The 24,454-nt window shown below is 40.8% G+C and overlaps 1 protein-coding gene across 7 annotated transcripts; it reads left to right on the forward strand.

Moving 5' to 3' along the window:
* Positions 1-537: 537 nt before the first annotated feature.
* LOC109876294 (single-minded homolog 1-A) lies at positions 538-21,817 on the forward strand. Of its 7 annotated transcripts, none has more exons than XM_031800965.1 (12): positions 9,652-9,767; positions 10,933-11,015; positions 11,147-11,167; positions 11,393-11,482; positions 11,706-11,814; positions 11,920-12,005; positions 12,227-12,426; positions 12,962-13,068; positions 13,649-13,796; positions 17,285-17,450; positions 17,870-18,269; positions 19,647-21,817. In XM_031800965.1, the coding sequence occupies exons 2-12, from the start codon at positions 10,995-10,997 to the stop codon at positions 20,441-20,443; spliced, it is 2,145 nt and encodes a 714-aa protein (XP_031656825.1). In that variant the 5' UTR covers positions 9,652-9,767; positions 10,933-10,994; the 3' UTR covers positions 20,444-21,817. The 7 variants fall into 7 exon arrangements, with proteins under 7 accessions (XP_031656829.1, XP_031656825.1, XP_031656827.1 ...); XM_031800963.1 differs by lacking the exon at positions 9,652-9,767 and adding an exon at positions 10,001-10,354; XM_031800969.1 differs by lacking the exons at positions 9,652-9,767; positions 11,147-11,167 and adding an exon at positions 538-1,062.
* Positions 21,818-24,454: the final 2,637 nt, after the last annotated feature.

Below are 24,454 nucleotides of genomic sequence, written 5' to 3' on the forward strand. Positions count from 1 at the left end.
TCCGCGAGGAACTGAGACTAAACTAACTGTCTCGAGTGGTGAACTCGCTTCAGGACAGGTGAACTCGCTTCAGGACAGGTGAAATCCCCTGCGGGCAGCGCGAGAGTAGTGAAAGTTAGAGGATCTTTTTATTCGATGAGGTAAGTAGAAAAAAACATCGACAAAATAGGCTAAAATATTTCCATATTCTATAGTAGAATTATCATTCGTTTGTTTATGATGTATTATTACATATAATTTGTTGCAATATATAATGTATAATTTGTTATCTATTATTGTTATTATTAGGCTATTAGTATTATTATTATTAAACTATATGCTCAAACAGCCACATTGTAATAAAGCAATACTATTGTCACATGGATAATCCATTTGATTTATTTTAGAAAATAGCCTAAATGTTTCCATAGTTTGAAAGTAGGCGTTTTGGGATGACAATGCATTTTGTTGATCAAAAATATATTGGTAAGCCTTTAATGATATTATGGCTTGTGCTATGCCCTGTGTTTTTCAGTGCATGGAGAAATGCCAGTATCAGTTTACACCGTGGACAGGCCCCTTGCCATTCTGAGGGAGAATTTATGTCGTGTGCTTTCAAGAAATTCTTAATTTACACGAGAAGAACACGGGATATCAACTTATCCATTCGGCGCATGTTTCGGTGTAGGAATTCGGGAACCGTATGAAGTGCATTGGAAGTGCTGCTCTCATTTCACTTGACCGTGGCCACAGCGCGCGTTTTAAGGGTGTTAGTTGAAAAGCCAAAATCATGACAAGTAGACGAAACGGAAATTGTTCTATATTCTGGGTTTGATGGACCGACATGACAGTAAAGGAATGATAGCCTAACATTTAACAAAAGGAGGGGCAGAGAGAGAGAACACACAATGAAGGAGAAATCCAAAACTGCCGCAAGGACTAGACGGGAAAAGGAGAACAGCGAATTCTATGAACTGGCCAAAATGTTGCCTTTACCCTCGGCTATCACGTCTCAGCTGGACAAAGCGTCTATAATAAGACTGACAACAAGTTATCTGAAGATGAGAATTGTCTTCCCTCAGGGTAAGTATATTTTAAGCTTTAACAATACAGTCTTCTCTTATATAGGCTATGCCATTTGCCATTTATCTGTAGACTATACTTATTTGTATTTTATGTGGGCCCATCTCTTATCTGTTTTTTTGTTCGTTTTTTATTTATTCACCTGCATTTTCCTACTGATTAGGTAGTCTATTGTAATTGTATATTATGATTATTGTGCATAGGTTTATTATGCTACGTTATATCCTATAACAGCTGTTAATACGCTATATTGTGTAATTATATTTATTCTATTTATATATTATTATGTGTATATTGCTATGACACCTAGCAGCTGCTGTCTTTCTGTTGCAGTCATTGCTGATGTTGTTGTTTTATCTTATTAGCCATTTGATATGTTTTTTTCATCTACCAGTTATTGCTACAATAGGCTACCATGTTGCTACAGTAGGCTAGTGTAATTTCATGCGTGCGTGTGCGTGCATGCGGATGTTCGTCGCAGATCCACGCCTCGGCGTGCCTACATTTAGGCCATTTTGGGGGTCAGGGGATCGAAATGCGTCGAAGGCGATTAGCCACCATCTTCCCTCGATCTCAACAGGCTGCTATGCTGTGACTGACAATGACGGCCGCATCAATTATAAAACGCCCTGCGTGCCACTGGCATCTGATCACCTGAGGCGCGAAACAGCGGGAGAAGACCTAATTGATCCACTCAGGTCGCTTTCGATTTTTCCAGATAAAAAATGTCTAGGCCTCTGGGGTGTGATCTCTTCATACTTCTATTCAGTCATACTCATATCTGTTTTTATCACACATGATAGCCTACTCATAGTCAGATTTACTCCATGATCAAAACCCGGAAGTGCACTTTAAATGCTGGTAAAGCCTAAAGTGCACATTACTCCTGCAAGCACTCAGAGATGCATCTTGGAGGGCATTATGTTCCTTCACTCATTCACAAAGATTGTTCAAAGGTTGCACGTTTGACTTACTGCATCCTAGTCAATTGTCAACGACACGGGCCAATTAAAAGCCTAATGCATGGCTGGCTACTACTGGCAGCATTTATTTTATCTCCTGATAGGCCTACTTATGCTACAACATTTCCACAATCAAAATATATGATCTACATTAGTCATTTTATTTTATAATGGTCTGTTGCTTGGTAAACATGCCTGGGTGAAAATAAATAATAATAGCAAGAACGACATAACGACAGACATAAAGTCAGCAATGGAATAATTATACAGACAGAAAAAGTAGGACTATTAAACAACGGCAAGTAGAAAGTCATAATAAACCCTATGGCCTCAGCAAAATCGACAGAAAATAACTAGATTGAACAACAATGACTAGCAATGGATTCTGATTCATACACAATGTTTGGAGAAGGGGAGACTTGTGTCCTGAGAGGAGTGACTGACTGAGTGAGTACAACAGAGCGGCGTATGTCTGTCTGGGGAAATGAGGGCTGAGAGAGAGCGGCTTGTTGTAATCCAATCATTGCAGCAGGCTCAACCCCGCCCGTTCAGGTGTTTTACGGAGGATATGTTGGCATTGCTGTTGTTTGGCCGGAGAAGAAGTCGAGAGGAGCCAACATATTCAAATAATCATTTACATATTTTCATGAACCCTTGTGTGGTGTTCATGTTTTTGTTATTCTCTCAATGTTCGCAGGTCTGATGGACCCACAACATTATTGGGTTTTTAAAACTATAATAATAACAATTAACGTACAAAATACTTAATACTTAAATGTTGACTTACATCAGTTAGAAGCAATATAGACAGCATACATGGTTAATATTTGCCCTTTACCTCTGCTAGATCACATTTATCAACACATTTTTTTTTCGATAAAAACAACAAAAATCAATTATAATCAAGACATGGGTAAAATAAATCATGCTTATCTTGAAGAAATATAAATGACACAAGGTTTTCATCAATATTGATGTTTATTGCTTTGAACTGAAAAAAGTGTACATACAGTATTTTATGGAAATGAGAAATGAACCCCGTTGAACACAAAATAAGGCCGGTCTATACACCACATGAGGGACAGAGTTTTACTGTGTGTGTGTTGCAAATGTATTTCTTGCACTTGATGCATGTATACTGTGTCTTCCTGTCCTTCTTGTGTTCACACACATCGCAGTGCTTCTTCTTGTTGCTACCGGCTGCAATTATATAGTGATGAAAACACTTAGTTCAGGAATTTTACTAATATCTCACTCACATATACAATTACAGCACGCCAAGGTAGGAGAGTTAGACACACACACACATGCAACAATATCATTCACACTTACTTCCGGTATTGGAGTTGTTGGTTCACAGAATCCTCCTGAATCATCCTCACGAAGGCTGCAGAAGCTGGAGTACTTAGGATATGTTGCCTCCTCTGGATGAGGTCTTAACAAAGCCTTGCCCAGCTCCACGAGAAAGAGCCATCTCCTCTGGATGAGGTCTTAACAAAGCCTTGCCCGGCTCCACGAGAAAGAGCCGTCTCTTCTGGAACTTCCCTCTGTTCCAATCTGGGTTTAACGCCATCCAGATGGCAAACGCATTTTACACTGAGATGTCCAAGATGTTGAAGTATATCACAAGTGGCCAGCGTACGGTTCTTCTTTTGCAGCTGTAGCCAGTCACCAGCTTATCTAAATAGTCCACCCCTCCTTTTGTGGCATTGTAATCCATTATGATTTCAGTTTTTTTCATGTTCCTGAGCCACAAATTCTCCCATCCCTATGCAGCGTACTCAAGAGTACCATATTTTTGCCTTTCTTGGCACGTAGGACACTAGGGACGTGTCGGCTGTGAACACAAACCTAGAGGAATTGAAAGGCCTGTTCCGTGTTTTCAACAGCGGAGGAGGGAGCTCTGGCTTGTTTTTTCATACTGTTCATACCATCGTCAGCTTCCTCTTGATGAGCTCCTGTCCCAGCTTGTGCAAAGTAAAACAGTTATTGCATGTGATGTTGTGGCCACGGAGTCCCTGTGTCACTTCCAGGAAAACCTGCATCCCTTGGTTCTTCTCAGGGGCTCCTCCATCTACACTTGCAAGTTCCACGCATATGATGAAGCAGCATCACAGGCAGCCCAGATCTTGATTCCATATTTTGCAGGTTTATACGGCATGTACTGCCTGAAGGGGCAGCTGCCCCTAAATGGCATAAGCTGCTCATCAACAGTAGTGTTGGGTCCAGGGTTGTTAAACAAGGAAAGGCAGTCCACCCTCTTGTCCCATACAGACCTGATTGCAGTTAGCTTGTCTCTCTGCACTGACCTGATTGCAGTTAGCTTGTCTCTCTGCCGCAGAGATGGTCTGGTGTCTCGGTTATTGAAGCGGATAATCTTGGAAATAATGTGGAAGTTTTCCAGAGAACTTGTTGCACGGAAAAGTTCCCTGCCAGTTTCTGCATCCCACAGGGATTATGTGGATTCCCCATTGGATCCGAGAACACCAGCAAGGATAAGAACCCTGAAGTATCCAAGTAAATGAGTTTGGTCCATCTCTCTGCAAAAACACACCTTCCCTCCAAATTAGTGCAGTCCAGAATGATTTTCTGGATGGTGTCTGGGATGAACAGTTCAAAAGAAGACTTTATGTCCTCCATATGAGTGACAGCCATCTGCGTCGGCCTTGGTTGCATCCTTATCACGTTGGCATTCATGCGGGGTGGCTCATTCCTTGGGCAAGAAGACCATTAAATGTCTTCTTTTTTTTTTTTACATCCATATGTCTCCTCCTGCAGGCTGCTGATGAGCTGGTTGTTGACTGGCTGGTCCTGGGGCTGGCTGAGTGTCAATCTCATCATATTCTTCCATCACACTGTCAGACTATGAATTGACAGACACAGGACCCTCCTATTCTGAAAATTCTTCATCTTCCACACTAGCTTTTTTCTCTGCAAAAAAATATTTCTAAGGCCTTCTGAGCAGAGATTATTTTTGCCATACTGATTGATTGTGGTAAGGAACCACACATGCAAAGATATTTATTTGTTGTGTCCCTCAACAAATTTGCACCTGGCTGGGGTAGAGTGTGGGAAAATACAGCACTTAAAAAATATGTTTTTACAATATACCAAAATAATGTAACATAACATTGTGCAGGTTCCCGCAAGACATTGTGTAGTTTCACACACTGCAAAAGGTAAAGAGTGCATGAAAAGAGGGAGACAGACTATGTGCTATGTTCAAACAGCAGGCCCAGGGAGGAGGAAGACAGAGTGAAGGCACACAGGAAACCTTTTTATTTCATTTCTACTTGTTTTCAGAGAAAAACACACACTTTCCCTCACTTTTATTACCCTCGGGTACAGTGGACCCAAACACCACATATGTAATATAAATGTGTAGGAGAGAGCACATGGTGCACTCAATGAAAATGTGTTCTTTTACAAGTTCTTCACAGAAAATGAGCCAAGGCCAATGAGTCTCAGGTTGAATTTTTTGTTTCATTGTATCATTTTTCTTCTAGTAACCTTTGAAAATGTGTCCCACAGACCCAAACACCACACAGGGGTTAAGAATGTTATTTTCAGGAATTTCTTGACACTATTTCATCCTTCCACAAGGATGTCGTCCTGACACGAATCTAGGGTTGTTACCCAAGCAGGCTGGTTGTTCGTTCTATCAGTTCTGTTGGCAGAGACATTAGTTCTGTGTCTTTAGACACCACCCAGTAGTTGGTTTTAAATGTCTACTGACTTACTGGCTGGCAACCCCTTACTTGCTAGCTATCCAACTACGGCTAACATAGTCGGGTCAAACAGTGCAGCCATAATAACTACAAAGTAGCTGTATTTGCATTTGTTTAAGCTGTTTTCTAGTGACATTTATTTGGATTCATGCAAAAACAATGAGCTAATGATGCTCGATTTGAGATAATGTCTAGATGCTTTTTATAGTGGAGATCAAGTCTATTAATTGCCTGGCTGGGCTGATTAAACAGTGGATTGCACAGTCAGATAGAACAGAGTAGGCTTTTTAATGTCATATATTTAGCCAGTGGTAACTTGTGGCATAGACACCGGCAGGAATGTGGTTTTAATCAATCAGCATTCAGGATTAGACACACCCATTGTATAAACAGACAGAAGAACTAGCCAAAAGTTGTTTAGAGAACATGGCTCTTCACTTTGTTTGAGTGAAAGAGAGATTAGTATTTCAGATCACAAATAATTACAAAAAATGATTGTGTCATGTCATAATCCTATTTGGAAAATTCTCCATATAGTTACATACTAGTTTTGTTCAAGTACTGGGCATACCCCTACTATCAATCAAGTTATAGTAACTAGCTTGTCTAACTATCTTAACTGGCATGCCTGCTGGCAAGGTTGGTAGACTTTAGAAAATAAGCAATTACTAAATGTAGGCTGCTGAATAAGACTCACCATTTAAGCAGGGATGCAGAGGGCATATTTCGTTTCTTAAAGAAAGAGCACAACCATTCAGGAGGATACAGACAGCTCAAGTGGTATGCTTAGATATGCAGAAAAATAAACACATTTTTGACATAGAATTAAGCATAATAATTATGGCTCCAGGCTGCAGGAAAAAGCTCTTTCAGATGTTTGAAAAAATGCTTAAAAATGCTTAAAATCCCCCCCAGCAATCCTCACATAATTTGCTCCCCCTAAGATGTCTGGGGTTCATGACATTCCTGTGACTGGCTGCATGGTGAATAATATGTGTCATTGTGTATTTGCTACACATCTATTGGTTATCTAGGTCTTCACTTTATCTAAACCATAAAGGTTCCCAGTGTTGTGTTTAGGTAAGCTCATGACAAATGCAAGGAATGACATTGCAAGAATCTGAAAAAAAAAGTTAAAAAAAATGAAAATAGCTTATAGGCCTGTAGCATCTGCCATATCATGTTCTGACAGTGTTATCGCAGGTCACCTAAACGGAACAGACACATTGAATTGTTTTCACTTTACGTACACAATTGCCGGTGCAAGTTGCAAGAAACCACGAGGTAGGCTACCTAGATGTGATGATACACAGTGACTAATGAGGACTGATGATTACAAAATTATAATAGGCCTATGCTAATTAATTGTATGACAAAGGCCTACTGATACAAAAACCAACACCATTATTTGGAATGCTTTCTCTGGGCTATTTGTAACTTTGCACTATTGTGTTTTTCATAAGCCTATAAGCTATCAGCCATTATTTATTAGAACTCTCTGATTATTGCTAATCAGAATCATCTACAATACATTTTTATTGTGACCAAGTAATTGTGCACATTATAATCAATCAAGTTATTCTACATCATATCGGACTCTACCTACTGTACCTGTATTTGAAATAGCAAACATTATATTTGATTACCATTTGTGATTATAAATGAGCCTACATTGTAAAACATTTCCCGTTGATTTTACAGTAACTTACTGGTGACCAGTTACATGTAAGTTACTGTAAAAAGCAACAGTATATTGTTTTTTTATGGTTTACTGTTGCATTAATTGACTTGCAGTGTCAATAACGCTTATCAAGTTGTTTTATGGTAACAAATACTCTTACCGTGAAGCCTTCTTTGCATATTTCCCAGTGTGCCTTGCCTTTTGGGAGAATTGTACAGTCACCTACCATCCATGGCTGTTAGTGACAGAGACATGGTTCCATCATTTTCAGTCCTGTGGCTTTCACCAAGTGAGTTCCTAGGCGAATGTTATCATGACAATTAAACTATTTTTGACAATACATTATATATCTCATAATAACTTATTTTGATGTCTAGTTTTATCCTAATACAGCTGCCTGAAACTCATGGTTTACAGGCCACATTAGGCTTGCAAGTAGTGTTGCAAAATTCCACTCTTTCCCAAAATTCCCAGATTTTCCAAAAATCCTGGTCGAACGATTCTGGATTTCCTGCTTATTCCTTACTGTTTCCAAGACACTTCCAACTGGGGTTTCTGGAAAATATGGGAATTTTGGGAAGGTTACAAGAATTTTGCAACCCTACCTGCAAGTCACATTGTGCTGGGTTGCAAAGTAATGTGTAATTCCTGTTGGAATCCAGCCAGAGTTAGGATATCCAACCACTGGAATTTTCATTCACCCGCAATTTGCATTGAGATTGACTGTCACAGTTCGGGACATTGGGAGTAGACTATCTTAACCATTTAAACTGGAACAACCATTTCAATAACGGATGCAAAAAAAAATCTAACTAACTAATTGGATTAGTTTAGATTTTTATTTAATTTAACTTTGTGTAGAATGCATTTAATCAATGAATCAATGTACATGCAAAAACACAGATAAAAAATAAACTATTTAAACAAATCTACCTGCAGTAGAGCATGCTGGGAAATATGATACAAATAATTTCTAAGACTGTATGGTACCAATAATAATACTGTAGTCTTTTTATGGTACCAAATTATCTTACTGTAAAAAAAATGTTTAACTGTTGTTTGACAGTAGCTTACAATTTTACAGTACCAAAAGTTATAGTATTTAATTGACAGTAACATTACTGGTATTTAATATATTGACAGGGGTGTGGGAGGGGAGGGAGAAAGTTGTTCGAACTCAGACAAAATTATGTTGCAATTCGCCTAATTTCCACAAGGGGCCCGCGTTTTACAAGTAGCTCCTATTTTTTGGGTGCTTGTTTTACCTTTTATGATGGAAAATGATTTATTTGTATGATGTGCCTGATTGTATATTTTATTCTATAATATAAAACAGCATGGCCACAAACAGGTACCAATTATCTAAGAATATTGGTATATATTTGTAATAATTATTTGCTCAAACGTTTTCTCACTTGCTTTTGATTTTGTTGCCCTGTGCTTTTAGTGTGGAGTTATATTTAGAATATTATAAGTACAGTAAGTGACCTGCTACAGTGTTTTATGTAGTATGAATTTTTCCCAAAATACAATGTTGTTTACAGTATTCTACTGTATTCAATTTATACAGTATGTTTCTATTCACTACATATTAATTTACTAGGGCAATTACATTTTTTTTTTACAGTGTACCTATCCTTTAGAAAATCATTATTACGGAAATATGCCTAACTATTTCTTCAGCAGTTGACATAAGTTATCAATTGCTTGTAGAACCCATAGCTGAAAAGTAGCCAATATAGGCACAGGATGAATTATTTTGGACTATTATTGACATTAATTGGCTAAATAAACATTTTGATTTGGCTTGTATTGAATTTGATTAATGTTTTGGTATATTTTGTATTTATTTTTTATTTAACCTTTATTTAAAAAGTCAGTTAAGAACAAATTCTTATTTACAATGATGGCCTAGGAACAGTGGGTTAACTGCCGTGTTCAGGGGCCTAAACACTAGACGTTCTTTATGAAAAAAAGAAAATGTGCCCAATTAAAATAGTCAAAAATGTGTCTAAAAACAGAGAAAGCCCTAAACCGTTGTCCTCCCAAACTAATGTTAGGCCTAATAGTCAACAGAATACTATTTGTGTAGGCCTACCTGTAATGGGTTATTGAAACTGGGGAACAGCTCAGCCTGTCTGAAACCTCGTAATCATCTGAAACATATCCCTAGAGCAGAGATGTGAGATGTTAACCCACCGGGCACACACTGGTTGTTTCCAAGTAATTTCAATGAATTGACGTCTGTGCCCAGTGGGAAGTTTCTCTGCTCACATCGACTATTCTATGGTTCAGGGCACTTGACGTCGGTTAAGTAGCACTTCAAAACGCCAGGTGCATCTATTCTTTGCCTATTAGGCCTATTTGTAAGACATGTAGGCTAGCCTTAATGCTCATTGAGTCCGCGGTTTCGCTTCTCGAATACATCAGACAAATTAGTAACCTGTACATATTGTGAGCCCTGTGTGATATAGTAGCTGAGTTGAATTGCGAGAAAAACAGCCTCTCACCCATGATTGCAGCGGCTAGCAATTTGAATATGACGCAAGCAACGAAGGGACAGACATGCATGCACAACAACATATCAATATCTTAAATAATCCTTACATTCATGTCAACATTTTTTAAATAATGTGTCTATAAAGCAGGCCTACTTTCGACTGGTCATGTTGTGGAGCTAAAATTAACAGTAAATTGACAAACAAAAAATATACGTTTTTGCTAAAAGAATAGTATGGCCTAATTGCGAAAATATCAAATATCCTGTAGGCCTTGCGTAAAAGAAAAAGGAAACAAATATATAAAATAGGCTATACTCTCCTTGTCCATTTATTATAGGTCTAAATCACTGCGTCAAGCTCATTGCAAACCAACGCTGCATGTTGTTTTCAGAGGGAGGCTACTTTGCATGCGTGCAGAATGTAAAATATGTTTTCCACGGCACCTGGGTTAATTTGACTTCTAAACAAATAAGGAGATGAGCTGTGCAAAAGCTATTTCAAATGTTGACCAAATAATTTGTGTATTGTTGTTGAGCTGTGTAAACGCGAAGGGATCGTTTGGACAATATTGAAATGTGAAATGGTGGTGGGGTTATTCGAGTCTTTACTCAGACACTGATTGTTTTTGTACGATTAGCATTTTCTATCTGGCATGGCGTTGCGAGAAGATCCCCTTGTATTTATTTGCATTATCGTGTTTTGTTGGTTCCGTTGAGGAAGTCATATGTTTCATGCATTTAAAGTTTTGATGTTCACTTAATTTGTATCAACTTTCTGCAGCATTTTGTTCATCGTACTTTAAAAAAAAATGCTGACACACATAGCTGTATGTATTATTATTATTATTATTATTAAAATATATAGGCGTAGGCCGACAGAGAGAACTGGCGTAATAAAAACCAGCATAAAGAAACATTGTCACATGCGTTACGTGTATTATTGCACGACTATATGGTTTGCGAAAAGGAGCTGATCGACATACTGGCGCTTTGTTTCAGGTTTGGGTGAAGCTTGGGGTCACACGAGTCGAACGAGAACTTTGGACAATGTCGGACGTGAGATGGGATCCCATCTTCTCCAGGTAATTTAGGAAGCTTAGTCTACCAATTTAATAGAACATTCACTGCAAAATATGATGGTTTAAATAGCCTACTAGTAATGAAAATAATCATTCTTAAGATGTATGTAGACATGTTGCATTTGATTTGATAGGTTGGATCCCACATCCTCCAGGTAATTTAGAAAGCTTACTAATTTATATTTTCTAAATTACTGTCAAATATGATATTACAAAAAATAATGATTCTCAAAATGTAGCCTATATGTCTACCTAGTCATGTTCTCTTACATTTAGTTTGATATTTGATCTCACGAATCTGACTGTAATGCATTGAGTGCTCTTGAATAGGCCTCATATTTCTCTGATCTACGCATTAATTTATGCATTTTTTTCTCCAGACATTGGACGGCTTCATCTTTGTAGTGGCGCCAGACGGAAAGATCATGTACATATCTGAGACCGCATCAGTCCATTTGGGACTCTCTCAGGTCAGCACCTGGTCATAGCCTATTAATCTTAGCCTAATTAGTTGTTTTTGGTTTTTCAAGTTTTATTTGGTCGAGTGAGTGGAGTCTTTTTTATTTGCTATGCATAAGGATTAAGAGCTCGTGATATCCATATTACAAATGTTTTTCATGTTCGATATTATGGAATTATGTTTGAATGGTTGAGTGATTAATACTGTTTAATTACCGAGGTAATTCTTAACAGGTAGAGCTGACCGGGAACAGTATTTACGAATATGTCCACCCCGCCGACCACGACGAAATGACTGCCGTTCTCACCCCACATCAGCCGTACCACTCACATTTCGCCCAAGGTAGGCTATATAAATATAGACCCAACTTGGAGAGAATAAAACCCCATATAGAATACATGTTTGTACATTGGATAATAGACTGATATTTTCAGTCTCCTCTTCCAGAATATGAGATGGAGCGCTCTTTCTTCTTGAGGATGAAATGTGTGCTGGCAAAGAGAAACGCCGGCCTCACCAGTGGTGGATATAAGGTAGATGATTTGCAATGGAAGTATGCTGCTTGCAAGTACTATCAATGTTGTATACACATTCTATTGATTTAATAAATGACAAATTAATTATAACTTAATTAAGCGTAAAGATAGGTGTAAGTATAATTTATGGAAATGTTTAAACATTTACAGTGAGTGTAAAAAAAATGACATAAAAAGACTGGACAAAATAGCAACAAACCCCCCCCCCCCCCCCCCAGGTGATCCACTGCAGCGGTTACCTAAAGATCCGTCAGTACAGCCTGGACATGTTGTCTTTCGACGGCTGCTACCAGAACGTGGGCCTGGTGGCAGTGGGACACTCTTTGCCTCCCAGCGCCGTGACAGAGATCAAGCTGCACAGCAACATGTTCATGTTCAGAGCCAGCCTCGACATGAAGCTAATCTTCCTCGACTCGAGGTAGGTCTACAGGAAAACATACAAATAAAGCATGGGTTGAAGGATAGGATATGGAGGAGAATAACTGAATTACATAGTCCTACAGCAGGTGTTTTGATGAGCCAGCCATGACATAAACCAGCTAAAATCGTTTTTTGATGTTTTTTCCACTAGTGCTCTGTGACAGTTGTTAAATGACTATTAAGTCCCCAACTTAATGGAACAAAACAGTATTGAATTCACAAACATGAAATGCTACAATATATTCCATTATTTATGGAGTTATAATGGCTTACTGCATCTAAAAAGTGTAATGTCTTATTGTTTTAAAGTGGAATCCTGGACCTCAAGCCACTGGGGTCCACTTTACAGAACGTTCTGTTCCTTCTCAGCATGAAAACAAATTTGGATCCAATAGAACTCTGAGCATATAATGATACATGGAGGGAGAACAGCGTGAACTTCAATACATGAAAGTCCATGGCTGAAAGAGAGGACAAAAACATTTGCCTTCTCACCCCTTCCTCCCTCCTTCCCTCCCTCCTCCTCTCCCTAGGGTGGCAGAGCTGACTGGTTACGAGCCCCAGGACCTCATTGAGAAGACCCTGTACCACCACGTCCACAGCTGTGACACCTTCCACCTGCGTTGTGCCCACCACCTGTGTGAGTTAGTTACAGTCGGTTGGGCCCTGCCTCGTCAGACTACCTTCTACTGGACTTTTGGCTCTTTTCCTTAACTTTATCCCACACATTGAAATACATTTCTGAAGGACACACCTATAAAATACACCAGACCTTGACCTCTAACACACATACAGTATTAGCTAGCTGTGCCTTTCAACACTCCAGAGGAAATCATAACTTGAGATCCACACCACATGTGGTACTCTGACTTAAAGGGTATTGATTCAAAGTTAGGATTCAGCCCCTTTAGAACACACACCAGAATGATAGTCAGCAGAGTGCAACTGAGTGCCTCAGACCAGAATATCGGCCATCATTATCAATACATTTTCCAACGGTTCGACATGTGGAATCGAGGACAACAGCCACCGCTCGTTGGCACACAGCATGTGGTCTCTATAACACACCATGGGGACAGCAAGTGATGGAACGGCCCCCTGCCGCGCTCAGTTGTCAATCATTCATTTAGAATGACCCATTATAGGTCAAAACAATCAAAACTAAAATATCTTCTCCCCAACTCCCACCCCTTCCATCTCCTCTCCTTTGATCCTCACAGTGCTGGTGAAGGGCCAGGTGACCACTAAGTACTACCGTTTCCTAGCCAAACAGGGAGGCTGGGTGTGGGTGCAAAGCTACGCCACCATTGTCCACAACAGCCGCTCCTCCAGACCCCACTGCATCGTCAGCGTCAACTACGTTCTTACGTGAGTCTCATTCTGTTCAATTCAGTTCCATTCAAATCGATTCAAGCTACTCCCTTTCTCTACTTCATCAACATCTGAAGTTGTGGAGGACTAAATATATAAATCTATCATCATCATCATCATCATCATTATTATTATTAATTCAATTGAATTTGATTTGTGTTTATGAAACCCCTCGGGGCAATTAGAATGGCATTGTCAGAGCAGAAGCAACAAATAATTGAATGAATAAACATAACTATCTCCACATACAAAACATGACCTTCTCGTGGCCTGTGATATTAGTGAAATACTGACCTCGTCCCCAGGCTATTGCTCACAGTGCATATAACTATTCAAAGCTGGCCGTAGTGGGAGTCACCATAGAATTATATTACTAAATAAAGTATTTGTCACACAGGCATAACAATGTCTGGAACGGAAAATCTGGAATGGTATCGAACTCATCAAACACGTGGTTTCCATGTGGTTGATACCTTTACATTGACTCCATTCCGGCCATTATTATGAGCCGTCTTCCCCTTAGCAGCCTTCTGTGATTTGTCATCATTCCTTTTTTGCGATTTACACCGAGGCGTGGCTCTGTGCTTGTGGTGTGCTAGCGTACAGGGAGGGGTAGGGGGAAGGTGTTGTGGGAGATGATTGTTTGGTAGATTAAGCCAAATTAGCCAATGCCTATGCGAGGGGAGGTTCTCCCGACCTTTTTGTATTGGCTAATGAAGGCCAAGTTTGACACATTGGTCCACCAGACAAGTGTCTGGGAACGAGATCAGTGAAATACCAACAAACTTAGTTCATGACCCCAGCTAGACTGATAGTGGGTAGGGCTGTGTGTACCTCTCACATTCTCAGTTTGTTCCCTTTATGGCCACCTCTATTGCTACACCCTACTTTACACAGAACATGTTTTTTCGGGTGCGATAAGACCTTTGAGACCAGTAAGATAAACATTCGGGGAAAATACCTACTTTCATTATTGACCTGGTGTCTAAGGAAAGAAAATCTATATGACAGTAAACCGGAAATCGATAGCCATCTCATACATGCTGCCTGTGTTGGGTTTTCATTGTTAGGTTTGGATGATCCAGACCTAGCTCTTTAATCTCTCTGTGTGTGTGTATTCATTTAAGCCGTCTGCATTTCAGCTCTTGTGTATTTACTATTGTTATGTATTTACCGCAAACCCCAACACACTCAGAAATACAACTCAATAAGGAGTGAGGCTTCTCTAGTGTATTCATACTGCATGTTTAGCTTGTATTCAGGATGAAACACGTTTAGCTTGTATTCAGGATGAAACACGTTTAGCTTGTATTCAGGATGAAACACGTTTAGCTTGTATTCAGGATGAAACACGTTTAGCTTGTATTCAGGATGAAACACGTTTAGCTTGTATTCAGGATGAAACACGTTTAGCTTGTATTCAGGATGAAACACGTTTAGCTTGTAAATCAAATCAAATCAAATTTATTTATATAGCCCTTCGTACATCAGCTGATATCTCAAAGTGCTGTACAGAAACCCAGCCTTAAACCCCAAACAGCAAGCAATGCAGGTGTAGAAGCACGGTGGCTAGGAAAAACTCCCTAGAAAGGCGAAAACCTAGGAAGAAACCTAGAGAGGAACCAGGCTATGAGGGGTGGCCAGTCCTCTTCTGGCTGTGCCGGGTGGAGATTATAACAGAACATGGCCAAGATGTTCAAATGTTCATAAATGACAGGCATGGTCGTATAATAATAAGGCAGAACAGTTGAAACTGGAGCAGCAGCACGGCCAGGTGGACTGGGGACAGCAAGGAGTCATCATGTCAGGTAGTCCTGGGGCATGGTCCTATTATTCAGGATGAAACACGTTTAGCTTGTATTCAGGATGAAACACTGAGTTACACTTGGGTTCTCCCTCTAAAAATGGTCTAAAGGTAATACAGATTTATGTGTTTTTGTGGCAGATGGAACACTTTTTCCCCCTCAGCACTGGTTTGATTGAATTCTACCCTGTGAGATACACCAACATACAGTAAATAAACATGAAATACTGCTGAATTTTACAATGCATACTAGACCAGCAAAGCCATTTCATCACCTTAACCTACAGCATTTTATTCCATCAGTTCACATCATTCCATTAATAAATCATGATTCGGGGATGGAGAGCCAGTGGCTTATTTCAGATGGGAGGTGGTCTGACTTTGACCCCCATGTGGAATTCAGCTAACACAGCTGAGTTTGTACAAAAGCCTATATCAGCACTATTGGCTCTAGCATAGGTCACCGAGAGGACACATAGGATGGAGAACCAGTCACTGCTACTGTACCTGCAAAAGCAATAACCATGTTTGTGTTTCAATTAACACCCTATTCTCTATAGTGCACTACTTTTGACCATGTCCCATAGGGCTCTGGTCAAACGCAGTGTACTATGTAGGGAATAGTGTGCAATTTGGGATGCCCCCTATGTCTCACAAAACACTGACTATCCAAATATTGCCTTTCCCATTGCAAGGTGCCACACACATAAAGAGCGGGTCATATTAAGAAACATACTACAGCAACTGGTTGAGTGGGGTCAGAGACAGGGAACAGGGGTTTAAAATGCCACGTGCTGGTATTACATACTGCTGATGTGATAAGTTAAGAATAGGGCCATGTTTGCGGAGCGTTTGACACAGGAACCGCTTCATGACGTTGAAGTCTAATAGAGTTCATTCCCAGGACTGGGGTTAGAATGCTAAGGTGGTAGATGCATTATATGATATGTACATACAGGTGACAAAAGAATAGTCAATGTTGTGTTATTCAATCTGGGAGGGGGTTGTGTGTGTGTCGGGGTACATTTTCACCTCAAGAGAATGTAAGATGAGACTGAGGGAGTAGATTCACAACAGGCATGGTGTTGACATAATGGGAATGGTTGTAATTTGTGTGTGAGTGGAAGTGCGTGTGTTATGGCAATGTTTGTGCTTCCTGGGCGCTGCTCCCCAATCTGGACGGGAGGCCTGGTGGGACGCAACACGCTCTGTCCTCTCCCTTCATTATTAATTTTGCTTCGGGTGTTGGTTGTGTTTCTCAAAAAAGGAGGGTTAATCTCTCAACCTAGTTTATCTTATATAACCTACTCATTTCTAACTGTCATCCCATTAATAAATGAATCAAAACTCCAAAGAAGGTGTTAGTGAATTATGTCTCTCTCACTATCAATAGCAAATATTGGCAGAGACAATGGTGTGTGTATATATATATATATATATATTGGAGAAATTACTTATTGTACATCATTTTATATACTGTATTGCCACAATTCTGTGAAATAACATGTTTTAAATGTGCTCACTACATGTGCAAGTCACACCTCTGTGAAACCGTGATGAAGGTCTATTGAGCAAAATGCTGGTTGAGAGATCCATTGAATTGTATTCTGGATTACTATTGCGCCAGAGTTCCATCTTTTTTTGCTAATGTGCTCGCTCTCATCTGTGTCTGTGTGTGTAGAGATACTGAGTATAAGGGAATGCAGCTGTCCTTGGACCAGATGACCCCTAGCAAGCCAGCGTTCCACTACAGCAGCCCTCCGAGTCGTACAGAGGAGAGGAAGGGGACCAAGTCCCGTATGACACACACCAAGGCCAAAATCAGAGTGTCTCCCTACCCACAGCAGGTAAGACACTTGGTACCGGTGTGGTGTACACAGTGATACGATTAGAACAGGTCTGATTATTTCGCCCTTAGCCACAAACTCTCTTAAGCCCGGTTCAGGTACAAGAGCCGACATAAAGCAAGACGGTGCCTCTTTACAATGACGTGATACATATTTGACACTTGTTCTAGGCAAGCTGTTGTAACGAACTAGTATCCTGAAATACATGCACCAGAAACAAGGCAGACTTTGTGACTTGACAGACCAGAATACATGACTAGCGTGCAACATTCTTCATCAATAATCAGTATAATGTGTCTTTAAGGTAAACATCACAGAAGATGGAGAGGGTGTAACACCACCATCTACTACTTTAAAACGTAGTTTAAACCTTGTACATTCCAAGTTCTAGTTTCCAAACATGTTCAACTTTTCTCCAGTTTTCAGCCTTTCACCCCGAGCGTTCCGAGTCCGACCAGGACAGCCAATGGGGAGGCAGCCCTCTGACAGAATCTGCCTCCCCTCAGCTGCTGGACCAAGGTGAGGGAGCGGAGGGCGGGGCCTGTGCCTACAGACTCTACCCGGACTCCGGCTCCCTCTGCTATGGCCTTGCTCTCTCCGAGGAGGACCTCACGCACAGCCACACCCACTCCCACCATCCTGCCACTGCCTGCGACAGCGGTGCCCACTGCCAGGCTGGCCGTTACTTCCTGGGCGCTGCTCCTCAATCTGGACGGGAGGCCTGGTGGGACGCAACACGCTCCGTCCTCTCCCTGCCCAAGTCGTCTTTGGAGAATGGCGAGGGCTACGACCTCACTTCCTACCACAGCGTGGTCCATGGTGAGGCGTTAGGGTCACAGCCATCTGGTTAGAAAATCATCAAACGTCACTTTTCCCTGGTAGCTCCTTTATTGAATAGGCCAAGGGCATTATGGACCATGGGAAGTTGTTTACACTGTTTCTCACCAGTATGCCGATTGTTACCGTCTGTTGGCAATAATTTCCCACTGTTCAAGAAAACTTATTTCAGCTTTCATGTCCTCAAACTGAGAGACAACTCCCAAAGATGCTGCTGCCAGGAATGTACTGTCTATTAGGGATTTACATGACATGTTCAGTTGTATGCACATTATCAAATATAATTTCACGCTTACTGTGCAAACAATAGTTGAAACAGTTGCCAGCTAGGTCATGTGGATGAATGAATATGACAAAATGTAGTCCTACATTCCAGTCCTATTTTAAGTTTGTATTAAAAACCTCTAGAGTCGATTTCTGCGCCCCCAGTGGAAAACGAATTAGCATAATAAAATCTATCAGTTTAAGATGGAGATATCTGCATTGGATGTGTCTCAATCCACCGCATCTGCCCGATGTCGCACTTCCGCATCTGCGGTGAAAGGTGACAGAGCCAGAGTCAGACCCTGAGACATCCTGAAAATCCGTCTGCTCACAAAATCGTCTGCAGCATCCGAACGGTTTGGCCTTACAAACCCTCACAAACACAAAGGTGTTCTCCATTTTGAACTACGACCCCCACATGCGTCTTGGGACTCGTCTGAAGTCGGTACAGCCGATCTGCCAACTTCTGTCTGTAGCGTCCGAGCAGTTTGGGCTACACACTAATATGACACATTTTGGAAAGGTGAGACTCTCACGAACATGTACATGTGGGTTGTTTTGCTCTAGGACGACTCGTCACGAGACTCATCTGAAGGTCCCCCGGTACCAGTGGAGTGCCAAAAATAAGGGGTTAAATACATGTACATTTCTTTCTTAAATCTCTCAGAAAAACCTACCTTTAGATTTTTTGGTGGGACTATCTGTTGTTTCATGTAGTGAATCTGTTATTCAATGTGTTTTTATGGGCTAATAGCAGTAAGGCCCATTTCATCAAATAATTTATTTAGATTTTTTTGGGATACATCAAGGGGTCTTAACATTCTAAATCAAATAGCTAAATGATCCTCCGTCTTAAAATAATTCCATATAGCTTAGGCAGGGATTAGACTGTTATGGGTTAATTGCAGTCATAGGCACTACCTCACATGAGTATTACATAAATATGCAATAAATCCACTGTACTGTGAAAATCATAACAATATGTACATTTGAGTTTGGGATGGCTCTAAGAGTTTTGTTGATTAAATGATGGTATTATTATTACATACATTTTGAGAACCTTGGATTTATAAACGTTGCCACTTTGTCTAACAGGAAGGGGTCACTGGGACGAAGAGAGCGTGGTCAGCTCACCAGAAGGGGGCGGAGGCTCCACCAGTGACTCGGGCGAGCGTTGCCGCGATGGCACTGGCAGTGACCATTTCCGAGCGAGTCCTCAGGAGCCCAGCAAGATGGAGACTCTGATCCATGCCACGCAGCACATGATTAAGGAGGAGGAGAGCCGTTTGCAGCTGCGCAAGGGGCCACTGGATGCCCTGGGCACAGTGGGGGGCCCCTCCAACAACAGCCCCTGCTCCTTCACCCCCTCTACCCTGCCCCTCCCTCAGGCCGCCATGCCTGGCGTGGTGTGCCGCGGGCCGGGGGTCGCCAACGGCATCAACCTCACCCTCACCTCCGAGCGCCTCTATCCCCGCGATGATGGCGGCAAGGTTTTGGATTCCCACGGCAACATCGACAACAACACAGCCAGTCCTGCGTCTCTGTCGCGCCTCAGCAGCCCGATTACCGATGGGATCCCCAGGTCAGGCCTGTCTGTCTCAAAAGACTACCTGCAGGGTCAGACCGACGTCTCACCCCACCACCACCCTCTAGGGCAGCAGGGGAGCCCACTGCCTTACCAGGCCCAGGAGATGCAGCCCCTGGACAGGCATGCTGCCTACGCCCTGACCGGCTACTCCCAGGTGCACCTGTATGATGCAGAGAGCCTGAGGAACTACTCGGGGCTGGGCTGCGGAGGGGCTCAGTACGACATGGTGCCCCACATGAGGATGCAGGCCGACCAGATGCAAGGACACAAGGGCACATCAGTGATCATCACCAATGGGAGCTGACCATACATAACGGACAGATCCATCCTAGTGTCTCAATGATGGAGTGTGTATGTGGGACTTATGAACTGAATCCTCCTCATACAGTTCGGTCTTTTCTTTTTGTTTATTTTTTGCACCTGACATAGGATATTCCCCATAACACCGGTCTACTCTGTAACACTTCACTGTGCCCTTGAGAGCCCAGACCAAGCAAGCAAAGCTGGTTGCAATGATGTCAGGCAGGCAGCTTTTGTTATGCCTTAGTCAAGTTGTATACTGATAATAAAAGGTCATTCTTTCAATGCCTTTTTACCGACCAGAAAACTATGTCTTGACCTGGTTGTAATTTGGTTACCTACTGAAATTGTAACCAAAATATGACATCATTAAAAAGACATCGTAACTTGTCATCTTGTTATCTGACGTCGACAAACCAGTTTACAACCAGAAACTGACGTAATTATGACGTTTCATTCCAAATATTGCCCTCTAGACAATTGAATCCCCCCCCCCTGCATTGAACTGAGATGCTGCAGAATGACTATTCAAGTTTTCAGCTTGGTTAAAGATAAACCCATGTTTTAGGCCCAACATAGTCATGCACCAGTAAGTAGGTCTACTCTCACATTTTCTCATGGTAGTAGACAATATGCAATTCAATTGCATTTACCCCCTTGACCTCAACTGATTTAGTATTGCTGAACTTTCTCAGAAAAACTTCAAAATTGTATTTTTTAAAATTAAATGCCAATGTTTTTCCATATTTATTAATTGTGTCGAATAAAATGATTTTTATTTCATCTCAATTTTTCTAAGTACAATGTTTGGTGGCAGGGTTGCTTTAGTTTCAAAGTTTGCATTATCTGTGTACCCCTTTTGAAGGATTATATATTATTTGCCCAATTTCCCCTGTTAGGAGAAGTTCTAAAAGGATACTGTGAGATTCTGGCAATGAAGCAGTTTTTCTGCTTACCCCTAGGTGTATGCTAGTGTATGCTACTGTACCTGTAGACTTCCAGTCATTACGCTAGTTAGCATTGGCTCGAGAAACTACCTCTAACTTCCTTCTTACTGCACGCAGAGGCATAAAAATTCAAAGTTCATCTGACTCTGGGTAATTCATAGACAGAATCTCGCAGTATTCCTTTAAGGCATGACATCAATGTGTATCACTTTAAACTTCTGGTGCTTCTTCATGTGTTTCAATTGAGAAAATAATATTGTTCTGTTTCACTTTTCGTATCCCGAAAATATGTAAAGTATCTCGTCTAATTTTATTTATGTAGTAAATATGTTCAGAAATTGCTTTCTTTTTTTTTGGACAACAGGTCATAAGAGAATTTATTAACTGGGGATAAAACATATTTTGATTCTAAATACAGGTGCAATCAAACCCTCTTTTGATGTTGTGGTTTTAATTTAGCCTTTAATGTGTGGGAGGACTCGGTTTGATCAAACGAGTGGATACAATTTGTTAAATAACTCTTTGAGCTGCGTTGTGCTGCTCTAAAAGTAACATTTGAAGCTACAGTTATTTTGGTTGTAATTTGTTCCAGTTGACAGTTGGCCTCATATCATAGCACACAGCCTGTGTTACTCACTTCCGCTTTAAAACCTCTTGATGTACCCATCCCGTTAGCGGGATCATTTTCGTCAACATCCGCTGAATTGCAGAGCGCCAAATTCAAATTAAATTACTAAAAATATTTAATTTTCATGAAATCACAAGTGCAATATAGCAAAACACAGCTTAGCTTGTTGTTAACCCACCTGGCGTGTCAGATTTCATTAAAGCTTTTCGGCGAAACCATACCAAGCGTTTATGTAAGGACATCTATCTCAGTAGACAAAACATTACAAACAGCTAGCAGCCAAGTAGATTGGTCACAAAAGTAATAAAATGAATCGCTTACCTTTGATGATCTTTGGATGTTTGCACTCACGAGACTCCCAGTTACACAATAAATGTTCCTTTTGTTCCATAAAGATTATTTTTACATCCACAATACCTCCATTTGGTTGGCGCGTTATGTTCAGAAATCCACAGGCTCGAGCGGTCACGACATCACAGACGAAAATTCCAAATAGTATCCGTAATGTTTGTAGAGACATGTCAAAGTTTTTTATAATCAATTCTCAGGTTGTTTTTACAATATATAATCGATAATATTTCAACCGGGACTGTAGCTTCTTCAATAGGAGAGAGAGAGAAATGTCTGCTCCACTCTGTTGGCGCATGCAAAACGCTGCTGGCACCCAGCCATCCAATGAAGCGATGTGATCTTTCTCGTTCATTTTTCAAAATAAAAAGCCTGAAACTATGTCGAAAGACTGTTCACACCATGGGGAAGCCATAGGAAAAGGAATCTGGTTGATATCCCTTTAAATGGAGCAAAGGCATGCTATGGAAAAGAGAGCTTTCAGGAAAAACAACACTTCCAGGTCCTATTTTCCTCAGGTTTTCGCCTGCAATATCAGTTCTGTTATACTCATAGACAATATTTTGACAGTTTTGGAAACTGTCGAGTGTTTTCTATCCTAATCTGACAATTACATGCATATTCTAGATTCTGGGCTGGAGTAATAGGCAGTTTAATTTGGGTACATTTTTCATCCAAACATCAAAATACTGCCCCCTACACTCGAGGTTAAAATGTTCTTGCCTTTTCCTCTCACTTACAATAAGACAGTGCCAGGAGTATAAAAGGGAATGCATACGGTATGTTCCTGCCATAGGGTTCATTCTGACTTGCACATTTAAACACTTTGACCTCACTTCAGCTGTAATAGTCCTCTGATGTTTTTCTAATGTAGTTAAGTTATTCAGATGTAGTCGTCCACTGGCCTGCCTGATTTAAAGGCCTTCTGACTCTGCCTGGCCCCTGAGAGTGGAGTTCCCATCACGCACTCTTGACGTTTGCATGTGATGGGCTGCCAGGGACTGCATGTGTCCTCCGCCAGCCAGCACTGATGTTCCAGGATGTAGAGCCTTTACACCGCTCTCTGTTGTCATCTCCAGATGAAGGCATAAGAAAGAGAGAGTGTGTGTGAGAGTTCATGTGTGTTTTCTAATGTATCTAAAGGGGGATTAGGGCTGCAGTCCACTGGCCCCTTGCCTGAAGTGCATTTGAGGCATTCACATGCAGAGCAGGCCCCCCAACTCCAGCCAAATACTGGGGCCATCGCCCAGAGCCAACACTGGTCCATTAATAACCCAGCTACAACCCGAACAGCCGCCTCTATCCTCCACACTTCTTTGACATACTCAAACAGCATATCAAATCCATCGGAGCCAAGGACTGATTGTAAATTGACGTTTTTTTAGATGTCATTTTAGCGACTAAATAACAACCAAAATATGACATTGCCAGGCATCTCGATATTATAAAAATATATATATACTGTAGAACTTCAATTAACACAGTCTCAAATAGCTGCCTGTACCTTTTAATAGCCAGGGAATGGCACACATTTCAAACATCTGTTTCAAATAAACGCTGGGTCAAAATGAATTGTTTACAAGGTTAACATGAATGGTTTGAGGTTTAATGTTTGATTTGTTACATTAAATAATTCAGTATTGACTCAAAAAAAAGTATGGCAATCATTAGATTTTATCACCAGTAAGAAACTGTCAGCCATTGGCTGCTAACAGCTGAGAACTGCTAACTAACTGACAAGCACATAAACAGTCAACAACTTCAGAAATATAGGCCCTCTAGTGGCAAAAGTAAGAACTGCTGAAAATGCAGAGCCAAAAGCGCAGAAAAAAATATTCTGTCAAGGAAAAGTCTTTTTTTTTTAGAAATAGTTTTTTCCATTCACAGTTTTTATGCTAGTAAAGTCATTCTGTATTAAAAAAAACAAGACATGATGGAAACAAAGTTTCTGTCAAATTGTATATATGTCGACAAATCAAGCATTTCGCTACACTTGCATTAACATCTGCTAACCATGTGTATGTGACAAATAAAATTTGATTTGTAAAAATTAATTATGTGAGAAACGGCAGTGGAAACGCCTTGATGCGCA

The sequence above is a fragment of the Oncorhynchus kisutch genome, linkage group LG21 (assembly GCF_002021735.2).
Source record: "Oncorhynchus kisutch isolate 150728-3 linkage group LG21, Okis_V2, whole genome shotgun sequence".
Taxonomy (NCBI): Eukaryota; Metazoa; Chordata; class Actinopteri; order Salmoniformes; family Salmonidae; genus Oncorhynchus; species Oncorhynchus kisutch.